This window comes from Coptis chinensis, chromosome 8 (assembly GCF_015680905.1).
Source record: "Coptis chinensis isolate HL-2020 chromosome 8, ASM1568090v1, whole genome shotgun sequence".
NCBI classification, from domain to species: Eukaryota; Viridiplantae; Streptophyta; class Magnoliopsida; order Ranunculales; family Ranunculaceae; genus Coptis; species Coptis chinensis.
The window spans coordinates 92,793,915-92,809,379 of record NC_141463.1 but is presented as its reverse complement, the minus strand read 5'-3'; the positions used below and the strand labels follow the sequence as shown (position 1 = coordinate 92,809,379).

The 15,465-nt window shown below is 46.7% G+C and overlaps 1 protein-coding gene across 1 annotated transcript; it reads left to right on the top strand.

The window, feature by feature from the left end:
- The first annotated feature begins 1,379 nt into the window (after window positions 1-1,379).
- On the top strand, window positions 1,380-2,229 carry LOC147484460 (Plant mitochondrial ATPase, F0 complex, subunit 8 protein). The gene has a single exon (XM_086578276.1). It carries the CDS (start codon window positions 1,587-1,589, stop codon window positions 2,205-2,207), a length of 621 nt encoding a protein of 206 aa, XP_086434402.1. The 5' UTR covers window positions 1,380-1,586; the 3' UTR covers window positions 2,208-2,229.
- Window positions 2,230-15,465: the final 13,236 nt, after the last annotated feature.

Below are 15,465 nucleotides of genomic sequence, written 5' to 3'. Positions count from 1 at the left end.
ATCATACAACTAGGAAGGGTATACGGTCCGAGATCCATGAGATCATGAGAGAGGTGATAAGCGAAAACTGGAAATAGAATGAATGATTCTTATTTTAAATAATAAAGACAAGCCAGCCCGGTGGAATAAGTTCAATTCTGGTTAATCGGAAGAATCATTTCTTGAGAACTCTCCTCGTGAAGGATATGGCTTCTAAGGAATTTATAGCATACAAGCGTAAAGGCGAACGTAAGAGGAAGAATAGAATGAACAGCGGAGCGGGCGTCGGTCACTAAGAGGAGTTCGGGCTGCTATTGATTTGAGTAGAACATCCTGTTCTGCTTCCACTATGAGCTCGTATTTATTAAATGAAAAAAAAAGAGTTATGTCTTTCTCGATCGTAGCCCACCCTTGCTTGTTTGGGACGCCCGGTGTAGGATATGGAAATCTTTGGACAAGAGGAAGTTTTCCACTTCACTAACCACCCGTAGCTTGTGGGATTCAACCTGTAGGTCTTCCTTTTATAATAGAAAGGAAATTATGACCTATGCCCCTTCTCTGGAGCTGCAAGCGTCTGGCATCATCGTGTTTTATACCGCTGTCCTTTCACTCACCCTATCTCTTCACATGGTTCCGCGAATCCAAAGGAATTGAATGCCGTTATGTCAAATATTCATGCCATGTCGGATGAGCAAGATACCAGTTCTAAACCCCCACAACTAGATAGAAGTGGTGGAAATAGAATAAAATAGTGTTCTTTTCGTATAGGTCGCCGGTGAATGATTCTCGTCATAGCAATTGCGGGCCGAGGCAGGCTTTCCCTTCGACCTTACGTAAACCAACTCGCATCTCTTACGCTCTTGGGGTGATAGAACTGGACACGAGAGCTCCTCTTCTTCTTAAATAGCTTATTACGCTGGCGCTTGAATGGCAGTTGCCAACTAGTTTTGGCTGTACCTCGGTTCACTTCACTTTCGATTTAGAGAGTCAGCCTCTTTGCTTCCATCCCTTTTATTGCATCGAATAAATAGCTTGCTTGCCCCCAACTGCTCTAAAGCCGGGAATTCCTCGAACTAAACTCCAGTCTCAGGCCGCGGAGGAATGAACTTTTAGCTTGGCTACACAACGACTTGGTTTTCCAATGGAAGGAAGAAGTGTGAGGCTAAAAGGAGAGGAGGGGCGCTTTTATATAGTACCATAACTATTTGTGTTGTGCTAGCTAGAAGCAATCCTGCTCTCCGGATGAGGTCTCGTCTCTTTCATTTTCTTTGAGCCCTGGGTGCAACGGCTTCTTTAGCTGGATTTCCCTCCCGGTACCGGTTTTAGCCACTAAGAAGCAGAATTAGAAGCATCCCAACTTCCGCATTTCACACCTCTGATTTCACACAGAACAAGAATCAAATGAATAAATAGACTTTATTGAGTGAAAGTAAGGCGTTTATGTTACCTGAACATCTGCAGCGGATTCAGCCCTTTTCCCGAAGACCTTTTTCTAATAGAAGAAGAAATTCAAGAAAGGATACGGTTCTACCACTTTAGGTCCTAAGAAAACTCTTTTTTCTCGTATGATCCTGTCTCAGAACGAAGGCTAGCTATATGCTTAACACATGCGCCCTTCTTTGTTTTTGTATCTTTCTGTTGGTCAACAACCAACCTCCCATAGTTCGTTCTTCACTACTCGTACAGGAAGGAGTCTCTTTCTGTCTGGAGGGAAAAATGATTCTTTTTTTTCTCAATCCATCATGCCTCAACTGGATAAATTCACTTATTTCACACAATTCTTCTGGTCATGCCTTCTCCTCTTTACTTTTTATATTCCCATATGCAATGATGGAGATGGAGTACTTGGGATCAGCAGAATTCTTAAACTACGGAACCAACTGGTTTCACACCGGGGGAACAACTATTTGAGGCCCCGCAACGACCCCAACAGTTTGGAAGATATCTCGAGAAAAGGTTTTAGTACCGGTGTATCCTATATGTACTCAAGTTTATTCGAAGTATCCCAATGGTGTAACGCCGTCGACTTATTGGGAAAAAGAAGGAAAAGCACTTTGATCTCTTGTTTCGGAGAAATAAGTGGCTCACGAGGAATGGAAAGAAACATATTCTATTTTATCTCGAAGTCCTCATATAGCACTTCTTCCAATCCTGGATGGGGGATCACTTGTAGGAATGACATAATGCTAATCCATGTTCCACACGGCCAAGGAAGCATCGTTTTTTAATCTCATTATGACTTGGTCGTTCGGAAGAGATTCTTTCTCGATTAGAATAGTGCAGTCTATATGACTATTTCAGTCTGTATCTGGCAGAGCCCCAGCATACTTCAAGGCATACTCTCCCTCCCCGGGGCACTAAATAGGATACTCTTCCCCTCCTGGGGGGGAGCGCGGCTCTTTTACAACGACAAAAACTTATAAACGATTTTGTTATGCTATTTTGGGCTTTGCTCTAACCGAAGCTATTGCTTTGTTTGCCTGGTTGTTTTTTTAAGATTTTCGGTTGTTTATTTCGTTTCGGTCTAACTTCTTTTTCGGCGTAGTTGAGGGCGCAAAGAATAGAAAGAAGAAGCCTAAGTGGTAGCCCCGTGCCCCCTCGAAATGTTGGGCAACTTTTATTTGTCATTCACAAATCCATCTTTGTTTATGCTACTCACTCTCAGTTTGGTCATACTTTTGGTTTATTTGGTTACTAAAAAGGGAGGAGGAATGTTGGTCTTACGTAAGATAGTTCGAATGTCCGTCTTGTAATTCGTATTCGAGTTGTTGGTCAGAGGGTGGATAAGTGTGGTAAGGGGGAGGGCGGCGCCCCTTGCTGTATCAGAAGATCGAGGAGCGAGTGCTTGTTTAAGAAGAAGATGGGGTTGGTATCAAAGACGAAAAGGAATTATTCATTCTAATTGGTTTTTCCTTGTTGGTTGCATACGAGGGTTAACTTTGCTTTGTCTGACAAAGACATATGAGCCAACGAATTTACAGTCCGTCCCCATTAACCGCTCGGGCATCGACCCAGGAAGAGTTCACCCGGGAAGAGTCTCTCCAGCACCGGGAGGTACGAGAGCTCATATCAAATATTACTTTATTGAGAATTAAGAGAAAATATCGTATATAGTCACAGAAACTATGCTGCAATCATGACAGGGAAGATAGACTGATATATAGAAAGGCCTTCTATCTACGTCAAGAGTGCGTCCTGTCTTCGCCCTTCCATTAAAGTTTGAATAGATAAGCAAGTGAATGCTGAAAGCAATTCATTCTTTTGTTTGCTAGCGAATCAAAGAAAGAATGCCTCCACCATAGTCAAATATCAAGGTTCAATGCGCTAGGACGCATAGGAGTAGTTTTAAGTAACCTTTCCTCTTTCTTTGAGTGTGCTTATGTGTCTTCTTCTTTTGAGTGAGCACCTGTATCTCACTCAAATTAGAGAGCATGGCACGCGCCAAAGTATTCCCTATATCGCATTATGCGAGCCATCCAAAGCTACGATCTTCTTTTGCAGCGGGGCGCTGATCCTCCTTTTTGGTTGGCGATTGGCCATAGGGGAGTAGAGGGGTTTTGGTCTCTCGGTTGGGGAAGGTCTTGCACGTGTTTATGGGTTGAACGAGATTCAAGCTGGGAGAGAGATTTCTTATAAGGGATCAGACCACTCCTGGTCGAAGCGGCGGTCATACTGTTGTATGGGGTACCTATATGTACCTATGATTAATGACAAACTGAACATAACAATTCCCGTTCTCAGAACGTGAGGCTTTCGATCCTTGGCTGGTCGAAGGGGGAGAGATTAAGTCTATTGTAGCAATCTTAAAGGCGGTCAGTTCAGAATACGTGGTTTCCATCTGCCCACAGGAGTTGGGCGGTGGGGATTGCTATCTTGCCCTTTCACTTTCTATTCTTTGACGAATAGGTAGGCGTACGAACGGGACAGTCCAATCAATATTTTCTTAGCCTAGTTCGGTTTAGTGCCCCCTGTCGGTTTGAATTTGATGTAAAAAATGATTTAACTTGTTGGCCGAAAGACTGCTCAAATACCTGTTTCATTGGCATCAAGGGCCTCAGCCTAAGCCTCGTAACCAAGAGCACTCGCTTCATCAGCGGAGGGCCTACTAATAAAGGAATAGAAATACCATAAATCACAATAGAGAATATGCCTCCCTATGTTGTAAGGCAGCTTCCCCCCTTCGTCCAATTCCCGACCCAGTGCTAGTGAATGATCCAACAGTTCCATCTCCAGTAAAAGCATAAGAGGTGCATCTGATCGGGTAGCAGTGGGAGAGGAAGAAGAGGCACCCACTAGAGAAGCAGCAAATGATATGGCTCGTTCGTATAGGCAGATAAAAAGTGAATGCCTAGTGGACCACGGTAGGAAACTCTTTAGTGGCGGTAGGATGGTATCCGATTTCAATAGCGGTAATGGGTAATATCTAAAGTTGTTAATACATGTACAAGATAAATAAAAATGACTAGAAATTATAGCTATGTCCGATAGACGTAAGTCGGGCGACCACGGAGAACAAGTATCTTATCGGTCCTATCCCTTTCGGTCGAAGAGAGAGAGTCTTGCCTATCGGGAGCATAAGGAGGCCCGGTGCTGCTAATTCCTTCGGTCACCGATACTTCCGTCCGATAGGGAATGGTGACGAGGAATTTTCATGAGAAGTGTGCACGCCTCTCATTGCTATGGGCGTCGCCTAGGGGATTAAATGCTATAAGAGTCCGAAGAGTAACCCCTTTCCTTCCTTAATTCATCCTCTCCTCTCCTAACATAAGAGTGCAATCGAGAAAGAAACACCCAATAAAGTACCCCCATAAAGAAAGAGAGGCTCACTCTCCCTCGAACCGCCTCTCGGGGGAGCGAAGGAGTGAAGCTTGAGGACCTCTCCCGCCCACTCGATTCATTGATCTATCGGTTTTCTTGTTCATTCTTCCCTCGGTTTATCATCACTCCCCTTCCCCACTTTTCCATATATGTCGCAACCTATCGATTGTGAGAAGGCCTCCCTTCCTCCCTTGTTCACTGAAAGACGGTCGAGTGAGGCAAGAGAGGACTTACGCCTTCCTATCTCGGGGGAGGGGAGGGAACCTTTGGAGCAACGGATTGATAGTTTGGTCCCGCTTTACCGAAGACCGGGTCCGGAGATGGTGAATAGACGGATGCTTTACCGAGGTCGAGAGGTTCCGGAGATGGGGAGTTTCTTCCGCTTTTGAGCTTTCGGTTCTCTTATCTTCCCTCCAACGGGAACACTGAGAGGAATCTTTTGATGGTTCGTCCCCACCGGACGGTGTTCATTAAGCCCCCCGAGCGGATGAAAAAAAGAGAAGAGCGCCCACCAACTCGTACTTTCTCCGCCCGAGCCCTCATCGGGTGACGGAAACAAGGACTTGGGTTACGGGAGTTCTTATCTTTGTTTATGCCACGGGTCCCAAGCATTGGATATGAGGATGGCAAAAGAGTGAGATGGATCGGCACCGGGCGTTGGATCATTGCCATCGAGGTTCACCTAACCTATGAGAAGTGAAGGGACACCTAGTTTCGCTTTCTCTCGATTTCCCGGTCCGATAGAGAGCATTGCTTCAAGTAAGTATTAACAACCCCTCAAATGATGGAGATTCGGACTTCGATTGGGGAGGGATTGGAAAAGATTCATTCATTGGTGTCGACCAAGGAGGACTGGCGCTTAGCTTCCCTTTGCACCGAAATGGCTTATTCGAACCCTTGCTTGGGCTTTCATGACCCGCTAGAGAGGATGTGGTTGGGAGTTCATAGCCACTTGGCCGGAGTAAAGAGAGTGAGGAGCGGAGGGAACAAAGATCGGGTTTGGAATGGGTAGATATTTGGCCGGGAATGGGCTTAAATCCCGCCTTTGGTTCCGGGGCGAGGGGTTGGGTGGGCATCAACGGAATCGGATCCATGGTTTGATCGATAGCGAATAACCTTCTTTGGTGTCGACTAGTTGCTCCGGAAAGACCGTAATCTCGTGATGGGACGGCGGAACGGAACTAGACTAAATGGTGGCAAAGAGTGAAATCTGATGCGCGCATCCTCCCTTTCCCCTACTCGATGGGATTCAAATGCTTGTTTGGTTGGCCATCGCCGGATCCAAGAGAATAAGAATGCTTTGGAAGACCGGGAGATATCGTCCGAGTCCTCAAACGTTGGAAAAGTCTAAGGAGATAAAGGTTCTTTCTATAGATCGAAGAAATTCATTGCATTTTCCGTTCCTCCATTTCAGATTAATCATACCACCGGATAACCACGCCTCTGCCGGGCAGCGTGTGGAATGGCCGAGCGGACCTTTTGGATATATAATCCAAGTCGAGAGTGGAGTTACGGGAACAGCCGTCGATGGAAAACAACTTTCACGTTAGGTTCGAGAGAGCACTTTTTCGTTGAGAATTCCTCGTTCCCTTTCGTGTGAATTCCCCGGTGAATTAACAACTTGTGGGCCCTATCTATTCCATCTCGAGCCCGAAGAAAACCCTCCCCTTCGGACTCCATATCTCTTTTGACTCTATATATGTGGGCACCTGATATCTATGAGGGTTCACCCACCCCGTTACAACATTCCTTTCTATTAGCCTAAAATATCTATTTCTGCAAATATGTCACGTGTTTCTATTTATGGTTCCTATGGAGCTACATTGCAACAAATCTTCTTTTCTGCAGCATTGCTTCTATGATCTTAGAGCATGGCCGCCATGGCCCAAACGAAAGTAAAAAGACCTCTAGCTCATAGTTCGATTGGACATGTAGGTTATATTCATCTTGGTTTCTCATGTGGAACCATAGAAGGAATTCAATCACTACTAATTGGTATCTTTATTTATGCATCAATGACGCTAGATGCATTCGCCATAGTTCCAAGCATTACGGCAAACCCGTGTCAAATATATTGCGGATTTGGGCTCTAGCCAAAACGAATCCTATATTTCGCTATTACCTTCTCCATTACTATGTTCTCATATGCAGGAATACCCCGTTAGCTGGCTTTTCGTAGCAAATTCTATTTGTTCTTCGCCGCTTTAAGTTGTGGGGCTTACTTCCTAGCCCCAGTGGGAGTAGTGACTAGCGTTATAGGTCGTTAGGGCCGGAAGGTTGCCATGAGTAAGTTAGTTTGGGGACCGAAGGCAGTTCTCCGTGCACCGGACACGTAGCTTACCGAATCAGTTGCGACACGGATGGGAATGCATGCTACGAAAGAAAAAAAGGTCGAGTCTGATACATCAACCGTCTACTCAATATCCTTGTAATGCGAGTCCACAATCACTACACGAGATGAACCTTGGTTTGGTGAATTGAAGTTGGCCTTAGGTGTAATAGGACTCCCAGTTACTTTGGCGCAATCATTATACTGAGGTGCTCCCCGCCCGGTTGTTGGAACGAGCGCGAGCGGGCCTCGATTCAGAAAGATGAAGGGACAGAGGTTACAAATTCCCCATCTCATTGGGGGCGGAAAACGAATCGACATCTCGATGTGATACAGCCCTTTCTATTTTAGTTGGGAAAGAACGGCGAAGTCCATCCGAACGCCCAATGAAGAATAAGAGGAGAGCAAAGCGCCAATGGCGCTTGGCTATCTTGAACGGGCACGGAGAAAAAAGAAGTTTGGAGGAGAAGCAGCCGAGCTCATTCCCTTCGCTTCCTGGGCCCAAAGCAGTGCAGTGTTTCCTGGCCAACTCAAGGATTGGGGGCTTCTTGCTACGCTACATATATAGAAATTCTTTTTCTTTTTTAGTAATCTATATGAATAGAAAGATAGATCCATCCATCTATCCTATTTTTCTTTTTTATATCTAAAAAAAAATCGATTTCATTCAACGTTTGATTCAATTCAAATCAAAGAACTGCGCTTAGCCCCCCCCCCCCCGAAGCACTGGAGTGATCCAGTAGCCGGGAAGGGGCCTAGAAGTGCCTACTACTACACCACACTACACTTGGCTCTACACATTTACAGAGCTAACCCCTGTCCAGTGCCTGGCAGAGCAAAGGGGGGCTTCAATCCTTACTCCTTGTCCCCATCTCCGCCCAGGCTAATGGGGCCTTACTTATTCAGGGGGGAGAGTGGAGCCTCGAGAAGCACTGTTGAGAGGACTCGGCCCCTCTTCATTCTCTACAGGGGTCTCTGCCCACATGGAAGCGGGGCAGAGATGGAAGAGATCGAACACGGGAATAAGAAGCAAGCTCGCCTTCCTTTTTTATCATTTTTATAGAGGGGGGTGGAAAAAGTGGACAAAACAGACTCACATTTCCCAGCGTAGAAAACGATTCTAAACGCTACACATTCTTCTACTCCGGGCTTCGCCCTTCGATGGGTCGGTCGAGGCCCCCTTACGGTCGAGATCTTTTAGAACCTGCGCCCTGGGCAAGAACAACCTGACGGTTGCTAACTTGAAGTATGCTTCTTCTCATGTAGTGTAGTCAGGGTTCCTTTTTTCGTCTCGACAAAGAGGAAAAGAATCCTATTGAAAATGCTCCTAACCCTTCGTAGAGCCGTGTATTGTAAGTGATCCGAACCTGCCCGGAGCGAGCCCCCCATAGAGGCAAGTGAAGTTGGTGAGCCGTATGATGGGCAACTATCTCCTGCGGTTCGGAGAGGACTCAGCTGTTAGTTAGTACCCCCTTGGTTTCGGGGTGGACCCTTTCACTCTATTTTATTATATACGCTTAGCGAAAAGAATGTTTTTTGATACACCTAGGACATGGATTCTATATGAACCAATGGATCGTGACAAGTCGTTACTACTAGCAATGACTTCCTCTTTCATTACTTCATCCTTTCCATATCCCTCTCCCTTGTTCTCAGTGACTCATCAAATGGCACTCAGTTCATATCTTTAAGTTCGATCATTGACAAGGTTCAAAGAAAGGGTGGGCCATTGATAAAGAATCGATTCCAAACCACAATGCTAGCAGATGGCGGGCCTCCTTTTTGAAACCTGCCAGTGATTATGAAAAAAAAAAAAAAGAATAAAAATTAGGATTATTCAGGCGTTTGCCTCTTTGTCAAAAAAAGATAAAAATAGACGTGGTTGGTGGTTCTTACAATGTTCGTTCAATCCAGCTCTTCTTTTTCTTAACTTAAGGAGAGGGAGGAGAAAGACTTAGGACCTATGAACCGAACAACACAACAAACATGATGAAATACAGAAGAATGAACGGGAGGCGTCGGAGGAAGGACTGACGAACTACTTACTTGTGTTTGGTTAACTACTTGAAAGACTTGGGGTTCTTTCTCGTAAGTGGTACACCTACACCCTGCACGCACACTCACTATATGTATATACGTATCGTTGATAGCCTTTCGAAAAAAAGTACCTCTATCTCTACTACATACAGTTGTTTCAGGCGAACAATAGCAAGGTATTAGGCCCGGATCCTATTATTGTTCGGGTACGAAGCTACGCTATTCAAAGCATCGAGCGAGAATGAGGTTGTCCAGTTCCAGAACCAATGCAAGCAACCCAAGAAAGAAGCAACGGCTTTTTGGCGTTGGCGCTCATCCCTTGCTTGTTGCCTCTCGGATCAAACAAGGACAGGAAGTCAAGCTCACCCGGGAGATAGGGCCCATAAACAACCCACATTCTTGCCTCCAGTCGAAATGAGAAGAGGAAGATATTTGATTCAAGGAGGGAAGTTCATTACTGATGCCCCCGGTACCACCTCCCAATTATCCGCCGAGTTCAAGCATAGCAGATTGGGGGAAGAAGAGAGGTATGAGTTACGGCTCATCTTGCTTCAAGATGCACCTATAAACTAGGATAAGTAGCTCGACCAGTGAAGATCTCCCAGACAGAGGTGGATGGCATCAGGAGGAAAGGCAGATAGGGTTAACTAGAGGGAATTGATGGTCAAATAAACGCCGATGAAAGCTATCTGGCATTGGATGTCTCGTATCCGGCCGATCATGAGCCCTTTAATATAATAAAGGTTCTTAAACAGCAGGAAATAATAGGCCAACTCGTTCGTACTTATTTATAAAGGTGATTAAAGGGCTTCTCCTAACTCATCTTCCAATCACGGATGGCGAGGGAGCCTAAACAGAAGGAAAGCCTATCCATAGGAGATCTGTCTGTTATCCATTGGAGGAAATCAATGCCAGGGGAAACGATAGGGGGTCGGCCAATAAATTATTGTATTGATAATAAACATCGGGCTTTGCTAATCTTTAGATGCTCATTTCGACCAAACGGATCAAAAGCAGGATCAGTCGATTACCACTTAGAACAGCTACCGGAACCTCCCTTCCTGGGCTTTCATCCTCGGGCAGCATTTCCACGCTTCCTTTCATTCCCTTCCTCAGCGATAATCCATCCGGATAGATATTTCATTTTGTGTCTCCCTTGGCGACCTATCTCTCATAATATATTATCTGTCCCTTGATTCGACTGAAGATGGGTATCTGCCATCACCTGGGGCGGACGGGCATTTCAAGCTGCCTTATTTTCATCCGGGGCTGGCCTTATGCCAAATCGTGAGCGGGTTATGCTTCGATTAAGCCTTATTTCGAGGGGTCCTTGGATGGTAGTTCAATGCTACCGCCTGGGTGGGATAACCTCGGGGAAAGCAGCTGATCATTGACTTGAATTCCCATATTTCCATGCCTTTCACCCCTCCTCGCATCCAGCGGAGTTGAACCGGGTCCTCTCTAGGCACCGATCGATATCTGGGATTCGATGAAAGTATGGAAGGCAGTAGCTCTCCCAAGAGTTCCATCTTAAGGTCGGTACCGAGTGAGAGGCTTCAAGCAGATGAGAGAAGTAGATTCTAGGCGCCCATCTCTGGGTTAATCGGGGGAATCTTCACCGGGTATTTCAATCCCTTTCATAGATTCCTCATCTGGCATTTATCTTCCTACCTTGCCCTCCAATCCGATATGTCCTTTCAAGTGGCTAGATATCCTCTCCTTTAAAGTCTGGAATCCCTAGAATCGGGTAGAAAGTCGAAATATGGGTGCTCAAAGCCTGCCTTCTCAAGCATTTGATTCCTCTTCCTCCCTTAATACTCAATACCTGGGTCAATAAGTTTCATTCCTCTGCGGATCTTCACTGGTCGGTGAGAGGCATTGGATGTCTAATATGGGTTATAGAAGATTGAGCGGGCCTGCCTCCCCATAGCAAACCCACCTATTTCGGGAGTGGGATTTCTGACGAGCAATCAAATTAGCAGTGGGATTGACTCGGACCCTCAGTGGTTCTCTGGGGAAATTTCAGGAGATCGGGGGGCAGTAAGGAGTAAGCCTAAAAAGAAAGGGACTGAGTTAACGCCCCTTTCAAGCAGGCAGTCAGTACATAGAGTACAAGTAGGGACTCGTTTTGCGAAACATAAGGCCCGTATTCAGACTCATCCGTTCAGCTCTAGCGACGTGAAGATCATCAATCGCCGTCTGACGAGAAGCCCTGCTCGCTTCTAGTGAAGCCCTGGCCTCGGAAACCTTCTGGCTAGCCTCCGCTAAAAAACCATAATTCGCTGGAATAGTCGTTGTTCGGCCTTCGCCACCTCCTCCTCCTGGGACTGGATCACTGTAGAAAGTCGATCTTTCGAGGCCTCAAAGTCCTAAATACGAGTATACAGACTTTGAGAGCATGCCTCTAGATCATCTAAAGTCTGATTAGTCTCCAATGTCTTCGTCAGCTGAGAGTAGGCATAGCGGAGCTAGCCGTTGAGGAACTCAATCGCTAGCAGCTGGCAAGAAGAAAACACTTGCAGCAACTCCTTCAGAACGAAGCAGCCATGCACAATCACTTAAGCCGTTACGTTCCGGGCCTCTCTTTGGGGAGAGCTCCTTCGCTACACTCCATCAGATTCAACGCTTAGCAGCCAACTCTCTGACAACTCAAAGGCGCACCTAGGAGCTAACTACACAACCGGATAGAGGAATACCGACTAGGCGTAGGCAGAGCTACCCGGCAGGAATTCAACCACTAGCTAGCAAGGAGAGAGCTTTTACAGCAGCTTCTTGCACAAAGACTTCCTACGCGATAAGACTGATACAGCGACTAACAGCTACTCACACCGCTAACGGCTACTAACTCACCGCTAGCAGCAACAGCACCGGTAACAGCTATACTAACACACCGGTGACAAACCGAACTCGCTAGAGAGGAGTTTACTCCCTTGACGGAACTACACCTAAAAGAACAGCTAAAGATGAACTCTACCCAGCAAAGAAAACTAAAAAGCGGCGTTAGCCCTATCTATCTATAGTAGGCTTCAGGCGTCAAGCTGTTTTGTTGGGCTGGCTTTCCAAAGATATCTCGAGGCCTTTTCCCATTCATTCATAATCATGTTGTTACTTACTTCTTTAAAAAACACAAATCCACTGGGGTATGTAAACGATCCAGCCAACCCAATTCCAATAAACAAAAGATTGGAAGGGCTTCATACCTACCTAACCTTCGGAGGGCCCTGTTGAAAGGGTTTTCTTACCTTTCCCCGCAACCTACAAACAGGATTGGGTAAAGTGAGTTGGATGGATTGATTTCTTCCCCTCTCCCTTCCTTTTGTTCGAACCCGCCGGAAGCACGCATACTATAAACTGTCTCCGGGCCCCTTGAGTACCACAGCGCGAGTCGTAAACCACCCTTAGAGTGGGGGATCTCCGCCGGGACGAATCGTTCCAATGCTCTTGAGACGGACAGACAAAAGGAAAGGGAAAGGATATGAGAAAAGGAGAGGAGATCCTGCCTTATAAACGTATTAATATCCCTTCCATTCCCATATCGGCCGCCTCAGGAGGAAGGGAGGCTCGAAGATATGGACTTGGACCACTAGTGGGGCAGGTGCGAATGGGCTTTCATATCCGGTTGAGAGAGATGGCTGGGGATTTCACTCATTGGATTGCTTGTACCCGCTTCCATTGCTTGTTTGTCCGGGCTTAGCTCGCTAGGGAGAACGAGATGACTTGAATAGGCAGGGTCCCACTTCGCCCCTTGTAGATGGAGATTAGTTGCTTGGCCAGTAGAGGCACTAGAGGTTGAGTTGGAGAAAAAGCCTGCCTTCGATCGGACGAAAGAAATGGAAATGAAGACGGGGAGTCAGAAGGGATCCATCCATTAGTTGCATAGATAGCAGTACCTGGGCCCACGAGGTTTTATTTTGCTTCATAGCGAAAGAGATAAAGATGCGGATTGGTGCTCGTTAGCTGGGAGAGGAATGGAACGCCTTGGAGTAGTTCCGAGGGAAGAGGCCAGTGGAATCGGGATCAGGATAAATATATGACATTGGAAAAGATTGCTTTGTATCCGGTTCTTACTCGCCTCGATAGTAGGAATCGGATAGCTATCGCCCGAGCCATCGAAAGTTGCTGGCTCATTAGCGGGGCATTGAATCAAATCATTAGTTCGGGGACAAAGAGACAAGAAGATATAGCTGGGGGTTTTCTTCCAGATCGGACTTTGCTGCTTCTTAGCCGCTCTGCTGGAAGTGGAACAGGATAAAGAGATGCAGAGCATTGCCTTGGTTCGATAGAGGTAGAATAGAGCTTGGTTCGGTCCCGCACTGGATGAAGATGAAAATGCAGGTGGCTCGCCCTTGGTTCAGATGAATGAGATGGCTTAGGGGCTCACCTTATCTCGTGAGTTGGTCCCCGCCAGGGAAGAGACGAATAGAATGCGCATGGCAATGGACTCGGATTGGCTGGCTTACTCGCCTTTGCTGCTTCTCCAGGTGGGTCCTTGAGAGATGAAGACGGAGAGACATCGGTTGAGTTGATTCCATTCGTTCCTCCAAGGCCAGTGACTCGAGAGAGATAGATAGGAACTTTCAGATGCTTGCTTCCCCATGTCCTTCCGCCGCTAAGAGAAATGATGGCGGAGAGGGGGCCTTCGTCAGTTCAGTGACAGAATCAAGCACCTCCTTCGCTTCGCCTATTGAAGCTTGGGTGGCAGCCAGCCATATGAGAGAAGTCATTACTTCCATCAGTGAGAGGGAGAACTTTCAAATGGATCTGGAGACAGGCGCTTCCATCGTTAGATTGGGATCGGACCGGGCACTTCCATTCGTTCTCGATCCGGGGAAGGTCATTTTTTATTTGTGTGGATGAGCCGCCCCTCGAGGCAAGGCAGATAACCTTCGTTCTGGTGCTGCTTGCCAAGGAGGTATTCAATTCATAGAGCATGATTGGGAGTGTCCATAATTCAATATATCTGCAAAGGAGGGCAAATTACCAGTAAATTATGTCTGTCCAACGAAAGGAGGGGATCTCTCCAAAAAAGGTAAAACATATGATCGAATAGGTGGACACCTATCTCCTTCTCCAACTACGAGAGGTGCTGCGCCAGCTGTATTTCTCGAATATCCGCTTGAAGGGAGAACTCCTAGCCACAGGCTATAGCTGATGAGTTGCAGCACACGAATGAAGGTGGGACTGGAATGGATTGATAGAGTGATCTGGAGCATTAAAAGATCCCCGGTTCCACCACCCGTATTAGACTCGACGTCGATCAGCAGCTTTGATGGCAGCTCATTTCTCAAGACCCCTCAGCCTCACAAGATCACAACTCCCACCTTCCAGCTTTAAGATGAGAGAAGTCGACTGGAAGTTACTGCTCTTCGGTGGGCTATCGATCGGATAGGAGGAATTGACTTGATGGTCTCAAGACAGATAATGCCATACCCTGGGTTCGATTCCCGCATTCGACCCCTGTTGCCTAGATTGCTCAGTCCTAGCTGCTTTTGGGAAAGCTGATGGCACTTCACAAGCAACACTAGTACGTACTTGAAGCTCTTATAAAGCATATGCCCAATCGCCTTAGTAGGATATTACCCTACCAAGACGATGATGCGTAGCCAGTCTGAGAGGATGAATGGCCACAAGGGAACTGAGACACGATTTGAGGATCGAAAAACCAGATGAGATGACCCGTCCTCGCCTTCTAGTATGTCAGCCACTTGTAGTAGGCTTTCCTTATGGGACACCACCCTCGGAGAGCACCCCTTCTTGTCGGTGGGCCAAATCATTGACTGAGCTCCTTGGTATCTAGCAACGATAGAAGCTGAACCGGACGCAGACGCTGTCTTATGGTCAGATCGTGAAGATAGTCTTCTTGCCTTCTGGTTGCGGTAAGACCAGTATAGGTTCCGCCTCCCTTTCCTTTAGCCTAGTTGACCCAGGATTGGATACCCGTTTTAAGGGGTAACAACCGGTGGCTAAGAACCGTGCAGAACACTCTCTGGAAGGCAGCCGCAGCTTAGTCGTCTTGTCTTAAGGAGCTGATAGGCCATTTTGCCTATGACCGAAGACCTCTCAAAATCTTGATTGAAGGTGCGTGCCCTACTTCTCCAGTCCAGGCGGTTAGCTCGCTTGCTCCGTAGTTAGCGTAGTGGTAGTTCGAGCTGAAGTCTTTCTCCATTCCTTCCTTCATGGCGGGCTTATGGATAGGGAGCTTTGCTTCCTGGTCCCTGGCTTGCATCCGTTTGATTGCTTGACTCACACCTCAAATCATGCTACGGAGTTAGCTCCTCTGTTCTTACCGTTCCCTTCCCTCC

Coding starts and splice junctions, on each gene's coding strand:
- LOC147484460 (XM_086578276.1), top strand. CDS start 1,587: ATGCGCCCTTCTTTGTTTTTGTATCTTTCTGTTGGTCAACAACCAACC.